General features: G+C 38.3%; 1 protein-coding gene across 2 annotated transcripts in view; it reads left to right on the top strand.

Moving 5' to 3' along the window:
• The window catches only part of Cubn (cubilin), a 222,821-nt gene that overhangs the window by 5,058 nt on the left and 195,232 nt on the right, over positions 1-22,531 (top strand). Inside the window, exons 6-14 of one of the 2 annotated variants that reach the window (XM_036188531.1) lie at positions 559-662; positions 4,572-4,698; positions 5,600-5,762; positions 8,072-8,203; positions 8,646-8,741; positions 12,288-12,406; positions 13,049-13,235; positions 14,295-14,407; positions 16,569-16,803. In XM_036188531.1, coding sequence (XP_036044424.1) covers positions 559-662; positions 4,572-4,698; positions 5,600-5,762; positions 8,072-8,203; positions 8,646-8,741; positions 12,288-12,406; positions 13,049-13,235; positions 14,295-14,407; positions 16,569-16,803 — 1,276 coding nt within the window. Of the gene's footprint in view, positions 1-558; positions 663-4,571; positions 4,699-5,599; positions 5,763-8,071; positions 8,204-8,645; positions 8,748-12,287; positions 12,407-13,048; positions 13,236-14,294; positions 14,408-16,568; positions 16,804-22,531 lie in introns of both variants that reach the window. The other variant, XM_036188530.1, reaches the window with a different exon arrangement.

Raw genomic sequence — 22,531 nt, 5'->3', positions numbered from 1 at the left:
CAGCCCTGGAAAGCGTGGACTGAGTCTTGGAATGCATATGTGGTACTCTTTTTGCAGTAGTAAAAATACAGCTAGCAGATATCAACAAAAAGATTACTAAGTCAGGCAGGGCAGTGGTGGCGCACGCCTTCAATTCCAGCACTCGGGAGGCAGAACCAGGCAGATCTCTGTGAGTTGGAGGCCAGCATGGTCTACAGAGTGAGATCCAGGACAGGCACCAAAACTATACAGAGAAACTCTGTCTCAAAAAACAAACTAACTAACAAAAGATCACTGAGTCACTATCCCCAAGTATAGCACCCTTTTGAAATAAGGACTAGTCTATGAAAGGATTCCCCTCATGTGGCCACTGTGCTCTTGTGAGGAGCTTCTTGGTTCCACTGGGTCCAATCTGAGTTCTAGAGGATTCTTTCTCCCAAGATTAATATTAGTAATATAGTATTTGGCTTTACCAAGGAGTTACTGGCAACATGTAAGTCATTAAATATATCATGTAAATATTTTTTCATAAAAGCCCATGCCCTATTGCACATTACTGAGTTCCTTACATCTCTGCAGGGCCTTTTCTGCTCAGAGGATGTTGATGAGTGTGCAATCTACTCAGGAACACCTTTTGGCTGCCAGAGTGGATCCACCTGTGTGAATACAATGGGGAGCTTCAGGTAACTTCTTTTAAAAATGTCACATGCATTTCTGAAGTACAAGAATACCAAATAATTAAAAGACATTATAGAAATTAATGTCTATAATACCAGAAAAACTAGGAGCCCCATAGGAATCTATTGAATGTATTTATAGATATTTTTGCTCCAATGAATTAAAAAACCTTTCATTCCATGAAGAAATAATTTTGGCAGCATCTCTGAGCAAGAAGGCCACTATGACTGCCACAGAACAGTCAACAGAGCATGGTGTAAGCTGAGCTGATGCCTGAGACAGAAGCAGAGCTTTAAAGGGCAGCAATGATGTGGGATTATGTGGGGGATGAAGAGAACAGCCCATCATTCCAGTGTCCCCAGTGTTGCGTTGATTCCAGGTACTAGCAAGTTTACAGTTGCAGTCGGGATAGTTCATTCAGATTATATAAGAATGTTGGCCAAAATGAATCAAAGGTCAAAGTGATGTTCAGAGAATCAATTAACCCACTCCATTCTCAATTAGCCGCCAGGTCACAGCCACAGTCCCTGGGCAACTTGTCTTCTTTCCAGATTCACTTTTTATCAAAGGATCCACTCATGGCAGACATCTCCTGATCATACCACCCATAGTCTTTCTCAGGAAAGCATCTCTTAAACTGAGCTAGACTTCCCAAGGCCTCTGTGTTCCCACTGTACTTGAGCAGTATTGGCCACCAATGCCAGAGGCCTGAGAAGCATCTTCTGATAATCAAGTCATGAAGTTTAGGCCCATCATCGTCAGATTCACTAGTGTATAGTTTCTTAGTGTCACGTTTGAGAAGAATTCGACATCATCTTTTGCTATGTTTTGGCTGCTGCCTGTGTTCTGAGACTCCCTAAGGATTAAGAAGCCTGTTTTGCTAGGGTGTGAACTACTCATTGTGCTGCAGGATAATCTAGCTTGATTGAAAGGCAATTCTTTGCTCTTCCTTATGCCTCTGGCATCTTGTAACAATATCCTGCAGAAGCGAGTGGAGTCATTTTGTTTCTCAGTCCCTGTTGTCTTAGACGTAACACACATACTCAGAAAGTCGCCACAGTCCTTTTGTTCCTTTAGCCTGAGCTTTACACTTTAGTTCACTCTAGATTAATAAACTCTACTCATGCAGACTTCTGCTAGACATGTAGATAAATTCAATTATTGGGCAAAACCGCCAAAGACCTCTACCTTAAGTCTAACACTATGTGATATGAGAGGCCTGACTGTAGGACACCGTGAGCTGAGGGCATTAACAGGAGCCATAGCTCTGAAGGGTCAACCAGGGGACTCCTCTGAGGACTTTGCTTTTGGACTTTGGATCTAATTGAAATGATGCCAGCACCATTGCTGTTAGTCACATTCTGGCTCCAGGTGGTTTCCTTGAAAGCATCATTTCATGGTTTCTGTTTATGGGTGCTTAACAAGCAGAATTTCCATTTGGAGTTATCAGTGAGAATTGTCCCCACTTGACTCCCAGCACACGATTGCTTGCTTGCCCAGTATCTAGTAATGTCCTGGAGATTAGATATAACTCCAATCTTCCTTTACCATCTCTGTCTTTTGATGTATTTTGTGCCACTGGAGGGATGGCTGTGTGGGTGGAGTGGGAGCCATGCCCACAAGCCGATGTTACTGCTTTTCAGAGCATTATGTTTTAGACCTACCCCTGTAAAAATGGAAAGGGAGGCAGGAGCCTGTAGCATACACAATTCACAGCTCTGTTGTATGTCAAGAATGAGACACACACAGGGTTAGATGAGAGGGAGAGGGCGAGACCTACCAACCGAGAGAGCGATGAGGAAGGAGAAAGGGAGCAAGTGAGTTTATTGGTTAAGAGCAGTTTTGAGTTGGTAGTGTCCCTTTGCAAGACAGTATTAGACTTGTTCTATACATGGACATTAATCTTATAGAAGAGTCTAATCTTTGTATAAGATTAATGTCCACTTATCTCCAAGTGATAATAGTTAGGCAAAAGTCAGTGGGAACTAAGGAGAGAGGGTGGCCCTCAGGTGCGTGGCCACAATCTCCTTTGACATCTTAATTTTCCAGTGGTTAAGTTTTTAGCTGTAAGAGAAACACACTTCCGAGTACTTCCTAGAGAGGAATGCCTTTAGAAGGGTCATGAGTTAGTAGTGGGCAGAGGTGAATGATGAGTATGTTTTTTCAGGATTTAAACCCATGTCACTTTGTCCCAGATGTTCCCAAACATTCAGATATCCCTTATATGGAAAATACATTTAGAAAAACTTAATAATGACTGGCTCTGAGTTTTTTTTTTTTTACATGCCAAATGTATGGATATAACAGAAAAATATTTAGCAATGTATTAAATTCTTAAATGTGTGCTCAAAAATATTGTAATCCCAAAGAGTGTAATTAAATTATTTGGATGAGTATCCTATGTAAAAAATGAGATCGACAAGAAGAAAGGGAACAGGCCATAAGGGCAAGTGTAGAATGGGGTGAGTAAGCTATTGGGTAGGGAGCTAACATCCAGTGTAAGTTTGATCACTAATTATTGTTAATCCATGACCTGGTCTTAATGATAAAAGAAATCCTGGAATACTCATAGACATGATTTACTGATTAACTTTTCTATAAGTATGTAGTGAGTGCACTATAAATTGCATGGATCATACATGTTTTACAGAATATTCATTTACCTGAACTAGAATTGTGTAACTGTGTACCCTCGATTTTCCTTTGCTGAGTCTGGTAGCACTACAAGCTAGTGCACAGATACGCTCCTGCCACTCTTTCTCTCCACGGCTGGCAACACCAGTTGATCTCTTTTTACCTGGAAACGATTCAAAGGGGTCACACCAGCAATTGTTTCTGGGTCCAGCCATGGCATGCCTTATTCTGTATCTAGGCCTGGCTCCTGATTGTTTTCAAACTCCCTTCTTGCACTCTTACCCACACCTTGACTTCTGTGATTAGCTGATCCCCTGGTACCTTTAACGCATGTTGCTAAGACAACCTTTCCACTTTGTAATAAGCATTCTTTTCCAGAACCCTCAGAAACCAGCTCAATGTTAGATGAGAGACAGACATGCCATGCAGACAGACACTTCCTCATACTTGTCTCTGGCATCAGCACTGCTTTCCAATTCCCTTCATGATGATTCTTTGCTGGAATCTAACAGTGATCTCTGAGTTTGACCTTTTCATTGTCTAGGGTTCGGTCAGACTTAGCCTGTGTGAGTCCTTCATCCCTCACCATACCTCCCAATCCCTATTCCCACTGCTTTGCAGACACAAAGCCAGCAACTTAAAGAGTCACACAGTAACTTAAGCGAACTTTTCTATTTTATTTTTGTTCATCTGAATTTTTCTAGTGACAGAGCATCTCCTGGCATCTAGGTATCCTACAATAATTATGTTTTGTTATGCATTAAAATATGACTATGAAAGAAATATCTCACCATCAACTATATCTCTTCCTGACAGAATGCATATTGTCCTCTGTACTATAAAGGCACTGAGCATAGATCATCATCTGCACTTGCTGGCAGGTGCCGAAGGATGGATGCTGAGTGAACTTGCTGATCTTTCCTTTTCCCTTCTTGAATGAACTCTGTCACCCATGGTTTACAGACGTCTGACCTTTGAAAGTACATGATTCTTTTGATGACTTGAGATCAAAAGAATTTATTGCTGTAGTTCAATGAAATGTTGAGTCATCATTCTCTAAGAGCATATTTGCAAAGATAATATGTTCACTCAATGCTCTGCTTGGAAAAGAACTGGGAAATTTTATTCTAATGCTGCAGCTGACAAAGCTGCAGTGTTGGTTTATTATTAACATTATTGGTTTGCAATGTGGACATTTTTTTTTACTGATGCTAATAGACGGCTTCTGGTATTAAAAACCCAAACCCTGACATTGTGCTCTTCTCTTATGTAACCAACAGATGTGACTGCACACCTGATACTTATGGACCCCAGTGTACATCCAAGTATAATGACTGTGACCAGGGCTCTGAGCAGCTCTGTAAGCATGGCATCTGTGAGGATTTAGAGCGAGTGCAACATGGACAGGTGTGTCCTTCCCCCTTGTGCTCCTTGTGGAAGCCATAGTTTCTCTCTCCACAACCCATTGCTGACTCTGGCACTGTGCTGGGCGTGACTGCAGAGGTGAAGTCACTTCCATCCCTTAGCAGAACACACACAGAAGGAGATGACATATACAGAAAACTGGACTCAGGAAATAGAAAAGTCTGTTATGTAAAATATGAACCTTCTAATTATTCCTTCATGAATCTCTCTGTGAGGCGTGACCCCCTAACCTGTTAGTCTAACAGTGACAAGACATGCAAACATTACAGGCTATCTTGTCAACAGCATTTTGTGTCTGGATTGCTCTGGCCTTGAGTCTCCATGAGTGGTGCAGACTTTTGGGGTCTACATCTCTGGTGTCCCTCATGTGCTTTTGGTCCTACATGCCTAACACTCAGGGTAGCCTGGCCAGTTTTTCTTGTCATGATTATTTTAGTTATTTATTCTTAATTCATTAAAAAACATTCTGTGTGATAGAAAACAGTTCCTTCCAGCAATAGGGGAATAGGGGAAGGAATGAAGGGAAGGGTGGAGGGAAGAGAAGAAATGTTTAAAGAAGGAAATGACTGCCCCAAGCCTGTGCCTACTTGAGTGTTTATCCCTTTAAAAACATAGCCCACTGAGTGCATTGACTTTAATTACAGGTCTTGATTATTGTTGCTCTTTTCTGGGCATCTTTGGGATAAATTATATGGTCCTCTTATTCTGAAATAAAGATGTACCTGTCTCCATGGTCTAATCTAAATGCTTAAATCACATGGGAAGGAAAAGAATCCACTCAACTGGCCTGACACAAATGAATGTCAGACAATGGATAGTTTGGGGTTTGGTGAGATTCTCCCCTCTTCCTGGTTGATTACTTACTTTATTGTTTTTCTGCCAGCCAAAAATGAATTGCATCTGTGACGCTGGGTGGACAACACCCCCAAATGGCATCGCCTGTACAGAGGACAAAGATGAATGCAGCTTCCAACCTTCGCCTTGTGCAGAGCATGTGCAGTGTTTCAATACACCAGGCTCTTTCTACTGTGGGGCTTGCCCCAAAGGTACGTTCTTGGGGACACATGATAGGCTCTGAATACGACACAGACAGGGTACAAGAATCAATTTCCTTGCCAGGTGATGGTGGCACACACCTTTAATCCCAGCACTCAGGAGGCAGAGGCAGAGGCAGGCAGATCTCTGTGAGTTCGAGGCCAGCCTGGGCTGCCAAGTGAGTTCCAGGAAAGGCGCAAAGCTACACAGAGAAACTCTGTCTCGAAAAACTAAAAAAAAAAAAAAAAAAAAAAAAAAAAATCAATTTCCCTCTACTAATGATGGATAAGAAGATCATTTTTTTTTGGAAGTGTCTAAAGCTAGCACTACATGTTCTACTCAAGATCATCTCACTGCTAGAGCAGGTCCTTGGTGGAGCTTGGAGATATGTCAGAGTGCTAACATCCTACTTTGGGACACAACTGGACATAGAAATGGAAGGGTCTAATCTTGGATTGCTATGGTTGTCAGATGGCTAATTGGTGGTTAAAAGACATACGCTATAATCCTACTTTTTCAACTAGCCAACTATTTGTAAATTTGGGTAAATTCCTTGACTGTTTTGTGTCTCTGCAACAAGTCAGTAGTTCTTCCTTTTGTGTGTCCTTGAATATCCTATATCCTTGCTATAAATAGAGGTGTTTGGCTTCCTCAGTACTGAAGACTGAATCTTTAAGGGAAGCCATTGTATTGTGTTGAGTTGCTGAAGAATCTGAACTCTGTACTCAGAGATGGCCCAATGACATGAGATCACCACTACCACTCAGCACAGATTTGTAGGGCATGTGTCATGAGCAAAGCCCTGTGCTGGATGTAGCTGTTAACCGGACTTCAGGGAGCTTATAGGGCCACTTTCTACTCCTGGGTATAATTAAGGAGTACAGCACAGATGGAAGACTACAACAGCAGTTAAATTCTATGCAAATGGCATTAAGGTACCATCCAAGTGTTAACAATTCTACAGCCACAACAAATGCCAAGACATGGTAAGAGAGTTATTTGCACTTTAGATACAAAGAGTTGAGACTTGGAGAGATTAAATAACTTCTGTAAGTACACAATGCTTGTAGGAGGCCAGATCCAAATCCAGGTCTACCTGGCCCAGCTGAGCTGCAGGGAATTCCCTCCGTTAAACCAAGGTACATGCACATCTAGTGCTTTCATTTAGAGATGCATAGTTTAGTGAGTGCCTGCATGGTGCTGGTGTAGAACTAGAAAAGCTAAGGAGAAAGAAGGACTCCCCTCTTGCCTCTCAGGAACAAAATTTGCAAATAGCTAAATTTCTGAAGGTAATTTATGATGACAGTCTGTAATCAGTAGAAATCAGAAAAACAGATGTTTTGAATTAGAGAATGGTCAGTATAGGCCCAATTCTTCTTTTTCTTATTTGAAGAAAACAATGAGAAACAAAAACTTATACAAAAGAAATCAAAAGCAAAGTTTTTGTTTTTGTGTTTAATCACTTCATTTTTCCAAGTCTTAAAAGTTTTATATGTTGCTTATAAACGTAAGGAACTACAAGACTACCTGTATAAGAGGAAAGCAGGGTACCATGCCCTGAAGATCATCATTAGGGGTAGAGTGTATTTCCATCAGCTCTTCCTTGCATACTCACCTAACCATGCTCAAACATGATTATTTCCTTAAGTCAGTGTATGAAGGGATACCCTACTTAGATCAACCATTATAAATATGCTAAAGGTTTGAAGATATTTAAATATGATTATTATTATGATAATGAATTATGAGACTGGTACTAATGTTGTCATGATTGACTACAACATGAATATCTAAAGGTGACTCTCCACCTTCAATCTCATCATCTGTTTTCTTCATGTGTAGAAACATTGTCACTGTTTTAAGCCATTCATGGTCTTATTAATATTCAGTCAACAGTCTACAAGTGTACCCCATTTACCCACCGCTTTACCAGAAGTAGATTATATACATTTAGAACAATTTTAGACAACCTGTTAGGAATCTTTCATTTTAATCTCTAGTTTTGTGCAGAACAAAATTTTCTTTGTTAATTTTTATTATTCTTTAAATATTCATTTAACAAATTAATTAATTTGTGTTGGGGTGCATGCCATAGCATGCCTATAGAGGTCAGAAAACAAATTGGAGTTAGATCTCTCCTTCTATCAAGTGGGTCCCACAGATTGAAGTCAAATGATAGGCTTAGTAGTAAGCATCTTTAACCACTGAGCCATGTTGCCAACCCAGAACTATTTTGTGGATGCCTTAACTATCTGTATTTCTTCCTTGTTAAGTTGTTAACAGTGCCAATCTTGCAAATCTTCTCAATATTTTTTTCTAGGCTGGCAAGGAAACGGTTATCAATGCTACGATATCAATGAATGTGAGATAAACAATGGCGGATGCTCTGTGGCTCCACTTGTCCCCTGTCTCAATTCGCCTGGGTCTTTCACCTGTGGGAACTGCCCACCAGGTACTGCACTGGGCTTCCTGATGCCACCACAGCCAATGCACTTACCATGGAATCTGTGCTCACTTTAACATGATTTCTAAGACAAGAAAAGCAATGTTCCAGAATGTTTAACTTAAAGTGTAGATTCGGCGTACACTAGTACAGCAAAGTAAGAAAGGAATAGGAAATAATGTCAGCAGCAAGAGCAAACAGTGAGAAAGCACAGGACTGGGAAATGGTTCTGTGAGAATCTCTAGATCCATTACTGCACTGTTACTACACATAAGTATTTATTTACTACATGCACTCGTGGACTGCTCACAGACAATGGTCATAGACATAACACATGTTAGTTTCCTTTTTCTTCTGGAAAGATGTCTTTCTGGCTGTCCTCTAGTTTAAACACAATTGATCTCCAAGAAGCTCTTGACAATGTTTCTCACCCTCTGTTTGGTTTGGTCAGGTTTCAGCGGTGATGGCAGAGAGTGCACGCCCTTGGACATCTGCTCGATCAATAACGGAGGTTGCCACCCAGATGCATCCTGCTCCTCAGCTCTTGGTATAGGTAATGACTCACCCCTTTTTGTCCTTAGATGTTTCAGTCAAACTCTCTCAACAATCCATAGTCTAAAAGTAAATTTTTTTTTTCTCCTTGAAATTCCTTTGGGGGAGAGCAAAGTCTCACTCTGTAGCTCATCTGACCTTGAAATACAATCTTCCTGCCTCAGTCTCCCAGGTGCTGGTGTTATAGGCATAAACTACCATTTACAACTGTCAAAATTCTTATTTTGACCTTCCAAAAAAATCCAACCCATCTCAAAACCCTACAACAATTTGGTACCCTTGAATGATCTACTTTGACTGGAAGTTGTTTCCCATGGTAATTAATCCACGTACTCAATTAATGATTTTAGTAAACAAAATGGAGAAATGGAAGAACATGACTGGAGTTGTGCCATCGGGCAGCACGGAATATATAGCATTTATTTCAAGTATCGTGGATTCAGATGAAATAAGGAGCTTACTTCTATGAAAGGGGAAGTGGATCTTGCTGTATAGTTGCTGTGGTACTGCATAAAAGAGGGCCAGCTCATCTATGCAGCAACACACCTCTTTGAGAATTCTATCATTGTATGTCCTAGTCAACAGTCGGAAAAATGTTTGTGTACCCCAGCTCTGACAACTACAGCTATCATTTTTTGACTTGATACATTAAAAAAAAATTAAGACATGGTTTCTCTGTGTAGCTGTGGTTGTCCTAGAACTCACTCTGTAGACCATGCTGGCCTCCAACTCACAGAGATCTGCCAGTCTCTGCCTCCCAAGTGCTAGGATTAAAGGCGTGAGCCACCCCTGACTGGTGTCTTGATACATTTTATAGCCAACAGTTAATTGATTCTTTCTTTCTTTTTTTTTTTTTTTCTCAAGACAGGGTTTCCCTGTGTAGCTTTGCGCCTTTCCTGGAACTCACTTGGTAGCCCAGCGTGGCCTCGAATTCACAGAGATCCACCTGGCTCTGCCTCCTGAGTGCTGGGATTAAAGGCATGCGCTACTCCTGCCTGGCTGGTTTTTTTGTTTGTTTGTTTTTTGTTTGTTTGTTTGTTTTTTGAGACAGAGTTTATCTGTGTGTAGCCCTGGTTGTCCTAGAACTCACTCTGTAGACCAGGCTGGACTCAAACTCACAGAGTTCCTCCTGCCTCTGCCTCCTGAGTGCTGGAATTAAAGGTGTGTGTCACCACTACCTGGATTGTTTCTTATCTCCTTTAAACTGTGCTTTTGTGTGACTAATGAATAATAATGTTCCCATTTTTATTGATCACCTTTTCTATTTTTTTTACATACTCATTTGCTTTCTTATTACTTTGCAATTTTCGTTTGTACTGAGGAAATGATCTTTCCATCTGTGTTGTGTTTTACAACACTTTGTTCATAACATGTTGTTCTGTTGGTTTTGTACTAGTATTTTCTATTTAGAGGCTTAAGAATTTCATCACCAAAGAATAAATCAGTTTTTCTTATTTTTCTTGTGTTAGCATCATGTTGAGAAATGCCTTTCCTACTGAGTTCTTTACACATTGTCTGGTTGTCTTCTTATGTTTTCTTTTGCTACATCAGGGTCTTAGACAGTTTTAGAATTTATTGCTCACTTATGTATCAAATGGAAACCCAGATGAATTTTGTCCAAATGGATATACATAATTCATCTATTAAATAATGTCACATTTCCTGATTTTTCAAATTTTCATTTTTATTTTTACTAATGCATTTTTAATGTGCACATGTAGATAAGAACATATATATACACATACGTACACAGGTCTATTCATACATGGTCAGATATATACCTCATACATGTAGGAGTGATCAAATGCTTATTAAATGATTCATAATGAGAGTAGTTGTGTAGTCAAGAACAGAATTTCTCAGAGAAAATCATTTGATTTCTCCCTTGGTCCCAGCATACTTTTCCTTTCTGACGGTGGTCAAGTCACCTCAGGCTTGTCCTTCCACTTGTCTGTTTGTGAACTAAGGCAGTAAGAGCACTCATTGCATCGAGTTCGGGAGATCACAATGAAACAACACTTAGGAAAATAATTCATTTGTAAGGACAGAAGCTGGTCAGATTTCAGATGATGTGTGAAGTGGCATATCACATTCTTTACTGATCTCCACTGAAGGCTGTGGTCTTGTCTGAGGAACGGCTGCAGTTGTCCAGGCAAAGTATAGCAGTGTCTGAGTTTCCTTACACTATTTCCTTCAGTAAATACTTTAAAAGAGATAAATACATAAAAGGACACATCTTTATGCAATTCTTTATGTAGGGAAGATAGCTGTATGTCTTATTTTTTAAATTCAAAACTTGCAAGTACTGTAACCTGAGGGCACAAAACATCATTATCTATGTTATAAATTGGTCACATTATATCATTTATTCCATTTGAATGTTTTCACTAAGATTGTCTATCCATTTTCATCAGTATTTGCTGGTGGAGAAATGTGCTTAAATTAATCATCATATTAATTTTCATGTATTACTCTGGCTATTTTATAGTGATAGAAACAATGTATTTCTGCAGTGACATGTGATCTTTGGCCATTAAGGAATCACAAAGTCTCTGGACATGACACCTGGTGGAATTTTTTAAAAATATCAAAGGGGGTACTTGTTCTAAGCATTACAGTATGAAATTGAAACTTCTGGATGTTTTAATATTATTTTAGCTTTTATTTTCACTCATACCATAATTATTAGTGGTACTGAAAGATTCAATTTCTTTACACTTCTTTGACCAGCTTCTCCCTCTGACCATTTAGATTGTCATCGCGTGAATTCTGTGACATGGAAGCAAAGAGCTTAGAAAAACAGTAGAAGAAACATCAGTGTTTGTGTTTTGTAGCTTGTGTTACTATGTTATCTTAATGTGTAGTTTCACTGCAAATCTTCTTTGAATGCATCAAATTCATTCTTCAGTGAAACAGTATGTAGGTGCAATCTGCATGTGCGCGTGCCTAGAACATGAGAGCTTCCCATTAATGCTGATCCAATGCTACAACTGGTGCCATATCCCTAAGTTTCTTTTAACTCTCACATTCACACTGTGTGTCCTTTGTCAGGACAATCTTAGAATACTTTGTTTTTATTTGTAAAGATATAAATGTTTATAGAAGAATCTGTTTATAAGGTTATCTAGAGGATGGAGCAATCTCTCTATATGTGTAGACACATACAGGTATATATTGCTTGCAACAGACACTGTTGTCATAAAACTCTTATTTTCTTCTAAGGATCCCTTCCTGATGAAGAAATCCCATCTTCCTTTTCATCTTCCCTTCTTATTTGTATGTAGCTCTAGATCATCCATCATATGAGATGAAAGCATGATTGCAAACATATATATAAGAAATTAGAAACACGCCTTGCTTTAAGATAAGATGGGAAGAACAGAGATTTTAATCATTTCTCCTCTTGCTTTCTCTTGCCTGCCCATGGGAATAGATGCACTTGATATTGATGGATTCTTGTCTAGACACCAGAGTTGAGTTTCATGACTGCCTCTGAACCGAGGACCCCTGCACTTACACATCCATTTTTCTTTCTGAACAGGGTTTTTGCCTCTCTGCACCTGTCCTCCAGGATATACAGGAAATGGTTTCGGGCCAAATGGATGTGTACACCTCAGTAATATTTGCTCAAGTCATCCATGTGTACATGGACAGTGCATAGTGAGTCTTGTTCTTCCTGGTTAGATAAAAAACTTGCAAGTAATCACTATTTTATTTGGTATGATTCATACTTTTAAGATAATGATTCAAACTGTATGTTAAGGTCTCTCGTTCTCATATTATAGGTAGTTAGTAACTTTGGCTCAAAGGAAAACCAGTAAGCCAATAAGTTGACTTTTTAAAAAAGATATATTTATTTATTTTTATGTGTATATATGTGTCCTTGCATAGATTTGTGTGCACCATGTACATGTAGGTGTCAGCAGAGGCGAGAAGGTGTCATATTTCCCAGAACTAGAATTAGAGGCAGTTGTGAACTGCCTGATATGGGTTCTGAGAATTGAATCCTGGTCCTCTACAAAAACAATAAGCCCCCTTAAACTTTGAGCTCTATCTTCAGCGAGGACTTAATTTATTTTATCAATGATTTTCAAAATAGTAAGCAAACTCCATAGTTTTATGGAAATAAATATGACTAATTATACTTAGTAATTAATGAATTTGTCTACTGGAAAAAGTATGCTATTGTTTAATTCCTGTTAAATATATACCTTATGTTATCACTTCTTTTCATGATTTGGGTTGTTCTGTCATATAGTCACCCACGTGTTTTATACTATGATGCATTTATTTTTTCCTTAGGAAACAGTATCTAGTTATTTCTGTAAGTGTGACTCAGGCTGGTCTGGAACCAACTGCACAGAAAACATTAATGAGTGCCTGAGCAACCCCTGTTTGAATGGAGGCACCTGTATCGATGGTATCAATGGCTTCACTTGTGACTGCACAAGCTCCTGGACTGGATATTATTGTCAGATACCCCAGAGAGGTACGGAAGACATCCCATCAACTGCTTAGAGACATCATCCTCCAATAGGCCTTTTGCATACTTGCCAGTGTAACCTGATTTCTTACCACTTTAGATGCTAAGATGTAGATTTCTTCTTGCAGGAATCGCACAGTGGATATTTATAAACCTAGTTTTAAACAAGAAACACTTTTCTTCAAAAATATTGTTAGAATTTTCCATGTTCATGATATTCTTTTAGAATACACCCTGTACTTGGGAACACCCTTTCAGTTTTCCTAGAGGGTCACTTCCTGCATGGCTGGCACCTAATGTTCACAGAATACTCTTCTACCTTACTCATCATTCTTCTATTTGCTGATGTATTGGTTCTTCATTGTCCAGTCAATCATGGTTTAGGTTGTTTTTCATTGATCTTCCATGAGCAACCTTCATTTTCTCCATATCACCATGTTTTTCTCTAGTTCCCTAGAAATGCTCTCATTCAAGCAGGCTTTTTCCTTTTGCTACTCAACTCCATGGGCCACATGAGTATTGTCACTGTGTTCTTTCATTTGGGACAGTTCTCCTTACGACCTCCAAAACCCCTCCTTTATTTCCCAGACAGCTGCATCTATTACTTAGACACCACACCCAGACTTTTCCTCCAAGGTTTCCCTAACGACTCCACCCTCTCTTCTTCCTCCTGCTTTGGAATCAGTGCCTTGACTGAGGTCTTAGCACAGGTTTAGGAAGATGATAAAATACAAAGCATGAAACATCCTCTCCACTTATCAGGAGCTGAGCCTGCCTGGAAGGTGCAGGAAGGGGGCATGAGATGCAGAACTAATGCTGTGATTGAATCAGGGTTAAGGTCTAGTTCATCAGCGTTTGGAGAGGGTTAGCAAAAGAAAATAAAGGAATCCAGTGAAGTATGTAGAAAAGGTGATGGGAATGAAATAGACTGTGTTACAAGGTGGCGTGTGGCTTGATGTCAACAGAAAAGGGACCGGAGAAGAGGAAACTTTAGGGTGGGGGGTGCCTGGCTTCTTCCATTTGAGAATCTATGAAAAACACAATTCTTTTTTTTTTTTTTAATAGCTTGTGGAGGGATCCTCTCAGGGACTCAAGGATTCGTTGCCTACCAGAGCCCTAATGATACCTATGTTCATGATGTTAACTGTTTCTGGGTTGTCAGGACTGATGAGGAAAAGGTAAATATAGTAATTTTTTTTGTCCATGAGCAGATTTCACTTATACATTTAAACATTTGATATGTGTGACATATATATGCATGTGTACACACACATATAAAATATATACAATGATAATTCAACTCTCCATATTGAATATTTGGTAAGTGCTGGGCTTTGGGCTAAAAAGTTGTTTTTCTTCATCTAACTTCACACAAATTCTTCTAAATAAACAAATATCTTTATTTTATAGTTGAAATAATAGAAAATAAGAGAAGCTTTGTGGTTTTTATTTTTAATACTACCTAGTTTATAAGAGGAATAGATGAATTTCCAAGTCAAGTTTGGTTCTAGAGCCCATTGTTTTTTGTTTGTTTGTTTACTTCTGATAAGGAAGGATTCCCAATATTGGTGGTTTAGCTACAGACCAGTAGTTAATCTGTAAGACCATGCTGTTTCTGCAAAAGTAGTATTTGAAGATGACCACAGACCTCAATGTACTGTCCTGAAATGGTGGCAACTTGCATTAAGATAGCTTCCTTATAACGTATCCACTCTGTGCCTAATACAATATGTTCCTCATATAATGTACTTTAAACTCTAAAGCTAGGAATTATTAACCCCATTTTATACATGCATAAAGGGAGCCTAGAGTGTTTAAGATATTTGTCCAGGTATTTTTTTTTTTTTTAATAGCATATGGTTTTTAAGAAACAGCCTCAGGCCATCTGATTCCAAAGTTCATGACCAAGCCATTACATAAGCACTTAAAACTAAAACCTGAGCCTATGACTTTCATTTTTATCATTCCTGAACAGTCAGATCCCCAAAGTACTTGTTTTCTAAGCAATTCTTAACGTGGTATGCCTTAATAGGTAAGTTTCCACTCTGAAATCTCATTAACTTTTCCCAGCAAACTAAGGCTATAGAGGAAGTTGTGTGAGGGTTAGAAAACAGTAATTTCCCTTAAAGAAGGACAGCCAATTGTAGCTTGGTCATCCACAATAGAATAAATTCCAGAAGAGTTTCCCACCGAGTATGTTGTGTGAATTTCCTTCCTTCCATTTAGTTCTAATGAATTCCATTTCCTGACATTGAAAACATAGTTTCCAAGGAAAAGATTTTATGTGAAAAATTTTATACGTATATTACCATTTTTAAGAAAATTTATCCCATTTTTGATATAATTTTTTATTCTTGTCATCATAATACATAATATAATAAAAACATAAACAACTAATTAAATTTATTTGATTTCCATTTAAATTGCTTCAAGTAATAAAATAATGTAATTATAGGAAACCTATTAAAATAGTCTAACAGAATTTTGAAAACATTTTGAAATTATTTATCCTAGCTAAATACTGTTGTGAATTTTGATTCTGGTGAAAATCAAATCTAACAGCCTCCTTTCAGACATTTGTGTTAAAATAGGGTTATCAATTTAAAATCTTTTGTGTTTTATTGCATTCAAAATGCACACTTGGTCACTCCATTCTACTTTTGTGCTTAGTACCTTAAACAGCCCCCTTTTCCTGTTTGCTGCTCTGGGTACTGTTTGCTCTTTGAAGCTGTCCATCCCCTGAAGACCTTCCCCAGGCCCACTTATTCCCACATTCCAGTCTTAGTCTAGGCTGGACAACTGACCCTGTGGAATCAATGTGGAATGGGGTGAACAGACACTACAGGTTCTTCAGTGGCTCAGGGGAGATTCTTGTGAATATAAATCTTAGCCATTTGGACTTAATTCAAGCTATAGTTTTTTTCAAATGATCATTTAATGTTTTTGATTTAGAAATATTCTTGACCATACACTTGATAGATTAATCAGTTTGATAAAAATCTTAGTATATTTATTTATTAAGAGTTTTTAAAATTGATACATAGCATTAGTACATATTTTATGGAGCACAATATGACCATGATCATTTGATACATTCATACAATATATAATGAATCGATTAGGGTAAATAGCATTTCCATCTCCCCAGAGACATTTTCATATTTCAGTATGAATTAAAATTTGGTTTAAATACTTTTAAAGCCAGCCCTTTACGTGTAGACTTGTCGCACGCATTGATGGGTAACTAGGGGTGGATGGCTGTATCTCTTTATGTAAATGCTTGCTAGCTAGTAGAAGAAATGATTTAGCATTAACATGGAAATGTTTATGTTCTTCTAGGTTCTGCATATCACTTTCACGTTTTTTGACTTAGAACCAGCCAGTAATTGTCCCCGAGAATTTCTTCAGATTCATGATGGAGATTCCTCAGCAGCTTTCCCTCTTGGGAGATACTGTGGCTCCAGTCCCCCACAGGGCATCCACAGCAGTGGCAACGCTCTTTTTTTTCATCTCTACTCTGAGTACATAAGACGTGGAAGAGGCTTTACAGCGAGGTGGGAGGCAAAGCAGCCAGGTGAGTGTAAAGTGAGGAGAAAGCAACACATATCATCATAATATGATGACATTTGGGGAACCTAGAAATAATGCAACATTTTTAATAATTATGTTAAGAACAAATAATTTTAAAATGAATTAAATTTTGAATTTAAGACCAGAAAAATTAGTGTGTGTTGCAAAGTTTAAAATGCATGAGTAGTAATGAGGTCTTGATTAAATTACTGGACAGAGTTTTTTGGTTTTATTAAAATAATATTTGTATTAATTGTTTCAGAACTTTACAATTTATTTTTATTGTATTTACTTCCTCTCTTCCCTAACTCCTCTCAGATCCACCCTTACTTTACCTTACCCAACATTATTTCACTTTCTTTTTTTAAAAATAATTCACCAAGTCCAATTTGTTTTTCCCATATACTATTGGAGGTGCAACCCTCACTGGGGCTGCTAGGGAGCTGGTCATCGAGAACTGGGTTCTTGGCCAGATTTACAGTACCAAGCATGTATTTCTTTCTATGGAGCAAACCTTGAATCCATTCAGAATGTGATTGGTTGCCCAATAACTAATGCATGCCACTATGGCACCATGGGCATATCTTGTGCAGGTCATTATTGCAGTTTACAGGGTTCACAGATGAATACCTACCCCCATCCCCAATCCCAGCAGCCTACATAGAACCTTCTAGAACTACAAAAGCTAGCCAACAGGGAGGAAACTTCCCGGTCAGTACCAACTTGATTTCTACATGTTCTATGACCAGAGGATGTGGTGTCTTCATCAATAGGCTCTCACTATCAATCAGAAAACTATTTTTATAACTTCTACTAGTAGATTTACTACACGAATATCACTGGGGACATTGCCTGTTCCTTTCTGTAATAGTCCTTACTTTAATGACCACTTAATAATTAATAATTCTTTTTCATTGTTCTTAGATTTTTGTTTGATTTGGTCTCACTGTTTAGTTCCAGCCAGTCTGGAACTTACTTTATGGACCAGGCTAGACTTGACCTCACAGTGATTCTCCTGTCTCTGTCCTCCAAGTGGTGGAACTGAAAGTATGTGCCACTGTGCCCTGCTGTTGTTCTTATATTATACTCAATTGATACTCATTTTTTATAAGCTTTTATCTGGTAATGCTTCATAGATTTCAGTTTAAGTTGTAAGTCTTTCAAAGATTCTTTTCTCTTTTTCATGTGCCATCATGTCATCTATGAGGATATTTGTAATCTTTCATATTTTTCTAACTTATACATCTTTACCTTTACTTATTACCTTGGCTAAAATGTGCAATATGGTGCTAAGATAAAGAGGAGAGGAGAGTTTTTTGTTTTTGTTTTTTGTTTTGTCTTTTTCTCAACTACATTGGGGAAATATTCAGTACTTTTTTTTAATTGAATACAATGTTAGATGTAAATTTTTGTAGGTGACCTTTATTAAACCAAGAGTGTTTTCTCCTATTGCAATTACTATCTGGCAAATGACTGAAAAATTCAGTGTTATGGAATCTTTTTTATTATTATTATTTATTTATTTATTTATTTTATTTATTTTTTATTATATTTGTGTTTTAATTTTACACATCAGCCATGGGTTCCCCTGTCCTCCCCTCTCCCGTTCCCGCCCCCACCTTCCCCCCATCCCCTCCCCTCCATCCCCATCTCCTCCAGGGCCAAGACTCCCCTGGGGATTATTTTAAACCTGGTGGATTCAGTACAGGCAGGTCCAGTCTCCTCCTTCCAGGCTGAGCAAAGTGTCCCTGTGTAAGCCCAAGGTTCGAAACAGCCAGCTAATGCACTAAGGACAGGTCCTGGTCCCACAGCCTGGATGCCTCCCAAACATTTCAAGCTATTCAATTGTCTCACTTATCCAGATGGCCTGATGCAGCTGGGGGCTCCACAGCCTTTGGTTCATAATCCATGTGATTCCATTCCTTGGCTATTTGTCCCTGTGCTTTTCCAATCTTGGTCTCAACAATTCACTCTCTTACAGTTCCTCCTCTTTCTCGACAATTGGACTCCTGGAGTCTTAATTAGTTTATTTTGTGGGCTTGAACTTTGGAAAGGGCTCAAGATGACGATTATTAACTAAAATTTGTTAAGCAGCAACTATCAGACGTTAGCTAGTTTTGTAGGTCTCTGAAGGTCCAAGTGGGCTACACCATCAAAATGGATCCCTTGAGCTTGATAGAAGGGGCTCTTGTTGGACACATGAGGTCCTGAGTTTGAGCCCCAGCACTAGGGAAAAGGGCAGCAATATTGTCTTTAAGTGAGAGTACTATCAGGCTGGTGCCCCTCCGACAGGTGTTCTTTTATGTCAATTGCCATCACCCAGAGGAAGCACTGCAGCAAAGCCTGGCAGGTGCTGGAGCTGGAAGTCAGTTCCTTAAAGTCACACTGCATTCTTCTGCCACATTAGTGTGTTGAATCCATCTCAAGCTTACTTACATTAAAGGTGAACTTTTTCTCTCTCTTATATTTGGAAGGCTTAACTTACTGTTGCTTTTATGATTTTCTGAGATTTTGACCTAGAAGGTTTGAAAAGTGGTTTCTGGCCTTTAAAAATACTTTTTTAGGGGCCGAGGAGAGGCTTAGTGGGCAAAGTGCTTGCTATGAGATTACAGGGACCTCCATAAAAGCCAGGCAAGAATAACAACCTGCCTATAACCCCAGTGTTTGGGAGGCAGAGGAAGTAGATCCTCAGAGCACACGGCTGGCTAGATGAACCAAATGAGAAGGCTTGCTTCAATGTGTGAGGTGGTGTGTTACTGAGAAAGACCCCTGACCTCTGCATATACATATACACATCACGTACTCACAAGCAACAAAAATACTTGTTAATATATGCACTGAAGCGAAGCATTTTACTTTGTTTTATCTTTATCCATAGGTTTTAATGTGTACTTTTATAGTATTTAGTTTTAAGATATTTTTCCATTTTTATTTTGGTTTCTCAGTGACCATAATTACCAGTCACTCAATAATGAAGTAGTGTATCAAGTGTTCAGAATTTGCTTCATGGATTAATGTTTTTATTTTGGTATTCACCTTATTGGGAGGAAAAACATACATTTTGCAAAAATTGGGTATGGCCATCTATGTATGTTAACTTAGTCAATTTGGACAGTAGTTTGTTCAAATATTTTATTTCTCCAGTGACTTAAGATGTTTGCTGTACTGATGAGAGAACTGTGCTGAGGTATCAAGCTGTGATTATAGAGTTCATTTATTTGGTTCTGACAGCTTTGCTTCACATAGTTTATTTGATTTTCCTTTTCTAATTATTTCAAATATTTATTTTTTCTGCCTAAATATTACTTCAAATATTTATTTTTCTTTTTCATTCTGTATGTAGTGAGAATGTTTAAGAACTATTCTCTTAGCAAATTTCAATTACATCATGTTGTGTTAACTATTGCTACCATGCTGAGCTTCAGAGGTCCAGAGTTGATCCTGCAGTATAACTTAAATGCACTTGCTGCCTAGCATTCCCCTGACAATGGCCATTCTAGTTCCTGGGGTTTGCCCCTCTGCTGTTGTTGATGTTCCTTATCTCTTTTGGCCATCAACCTCTCACCACACTATAAGATATGGATTATTGATGTTTTATCCACCCTCCAGGCTCTCCTCAGTCCATTGATTGTTTCTTTTGGTGTGCAGAAACATCTTATGGTGTATTATTTTTTTCCCCACTAACTATAGACTTTTGTTGCCTGTGTGTTTTGGAGTCATGTCCAAAATTAATGTTATTCAGAGCTACAATATGGATCTTTCCTTTTGTTTTAGTAGTGGTTTTACAGGGTCAGTCCATATATTTGTCATTAGTCCATTTTCGGTTTATATTTTTATAAGATATGAAATAATGGTCAAGTTCAATTATTTTGCAAATGGAGCCCCACCTTGAAAAACATTTAGAATGAAGGTTATTCTTTCTCTATTGATTGTTCTTAGAACCTTTTTCTAAAATCAGTCTAATAGGAAACAGATTCATTTTCGTGTTTTCTATTCTGGTATATAGAGCTAGGTGTCTGTTTACATACTCCTAATACAGCTTTGATTAGTGCTGTTTTGTATTTTTTGACACTAAGTGCTGTGATGTCTCCAGTTTTGTTCTTATTCAGGATTGTTTTATTGATTTGAAGTCTTTGTAGTTTTGTATGAAATACAGGACTGATTTTCTGTTTCTATGGAAAATACCATTGGAAATCTGAAGGAGGTGATAGTGAATTTGTTGATCACCTTGGGTTCCATGGGTTTTAAAAAAAATAACATTAATTCTTCCAATTTATGAATGTATCTCTTCCCATTTATTTCTATTTTACTGCTTCACTTAGCACTCTCGTATAGTTTTCAGTCTGTGGATATCCCACGTCCTTAAATTATTCATGAGGTGAATCACTTTTTGATGCTATTTTGAATGGAAGTTTTAAAAAAAATCTCTTATTTTGGATAATTTATTATTAATATATACATAGCTAATAAATAACCTGTAGCCTTCCTGAATTAGTTTATTAGCTTATTTTATTGATCTAACTATTTTTGGTGGAGTCTTTAGGGATTTTTCTGTGTGTAAAATTACGTCTTTTGCAAATAGAGAGAAATCTGCATTCTATGTAGGGTTATTTTACTTCCTCTTCAAGCACATCCTTTAATGCACCTAATACCACATGCACTGCTGTTGGCTTCAGCATTTGCTGGACCAGTAGTCGCCTTTATACTCTGATCGTGGAAGAATATTATCACAATCTGTTCTTTCATTGTCTCTGTCCTTCATAGTTTCTCTCTGGAAAGTCAACAGTAATACTTAGGTTGCCACACCTTCCCCTCTAATACCCCTATTTCCTCTCAATGTGGGATTCATATGATATACTAATATATGTTAGAGGCTATGATTGTGCTTCACTAATTTCTTATTCTTGCATTCCTTTCCCTTTCCGATTAGTTTTTCTCCTTCTTCTTTTAAACTTGATTCACTTATTTATTTTCTTTTGGAATTTTTGAAATGTCTAGCTAGGTACATGAGGTCCTGTCTTCTACTGTATTCAATGTAATGATAAAAATCACTCACCATGTAAAGACCTCTCTATTACAGATATCACATTTTTCTCTTTCTTTTTTCATTTATGGAAAATAGATTTTTTTCCTCAAACATACCCTAATTACAGTTTCCCCTCCCTCCACTCCTCTCAGTTCCTCCCCTCCTCCCCTGCCATCCAGATCCACTCCCTTTCTGTCTCTCATAAGAAAACAAACAGGCTTCTAAGGGATAATAATATGATATGATATGATATGATATATGATATGATATGATGTGATGTGATGTGATATCATACGATAAAACAAAAACTAACACATCAAAGTTGGACAAGACAAACAGAAGGAAAAGAGTCTAAGAGAAGGCAAAAGATACCCACTTACTCATTCACACATTCAGGAAACCCATAAAAACACTAAACTGAAAACCATAATTTGTACACAGACAACCTGGTTGCAGACCTGTGCAGGGCCTGTGCATGCTGCCTCTGTCTCTGTGAATTCATATGTGCTTTCATAGTGTTGATTTAGAGAGCCTTGTTTTCTGTACACCCTAGTCTCTTACTCTATACCTAACCTCTGGGGTCCTATGAATTGTTTGGGAACTCCAATATCAGATTTGTTTCTGGCTTTGCTCAGAGTGACTACCTTGTTAATTATTGTTTACTTTTCCCCACTTGGGCCTAATACATTTGTATCATGAGCAGAAC

This window comes from Onychomys torridus, chromosome 5 (genome assembly GCF_903995425.1).
Source record: "Onychomys torridus chromosome 5, mOncTor1.1, whole genome shotgun sequence".
NCBI lineage: Eukaryota > Metazoa > Chordata > Mammalia > Rodentia > Cricetidae > Onychomys > Onychomys torridus.
Note: the sequence above shows the minus strand (reverse complement) of the source record. Positions and strands in the feature narration are given on the sequence as shown.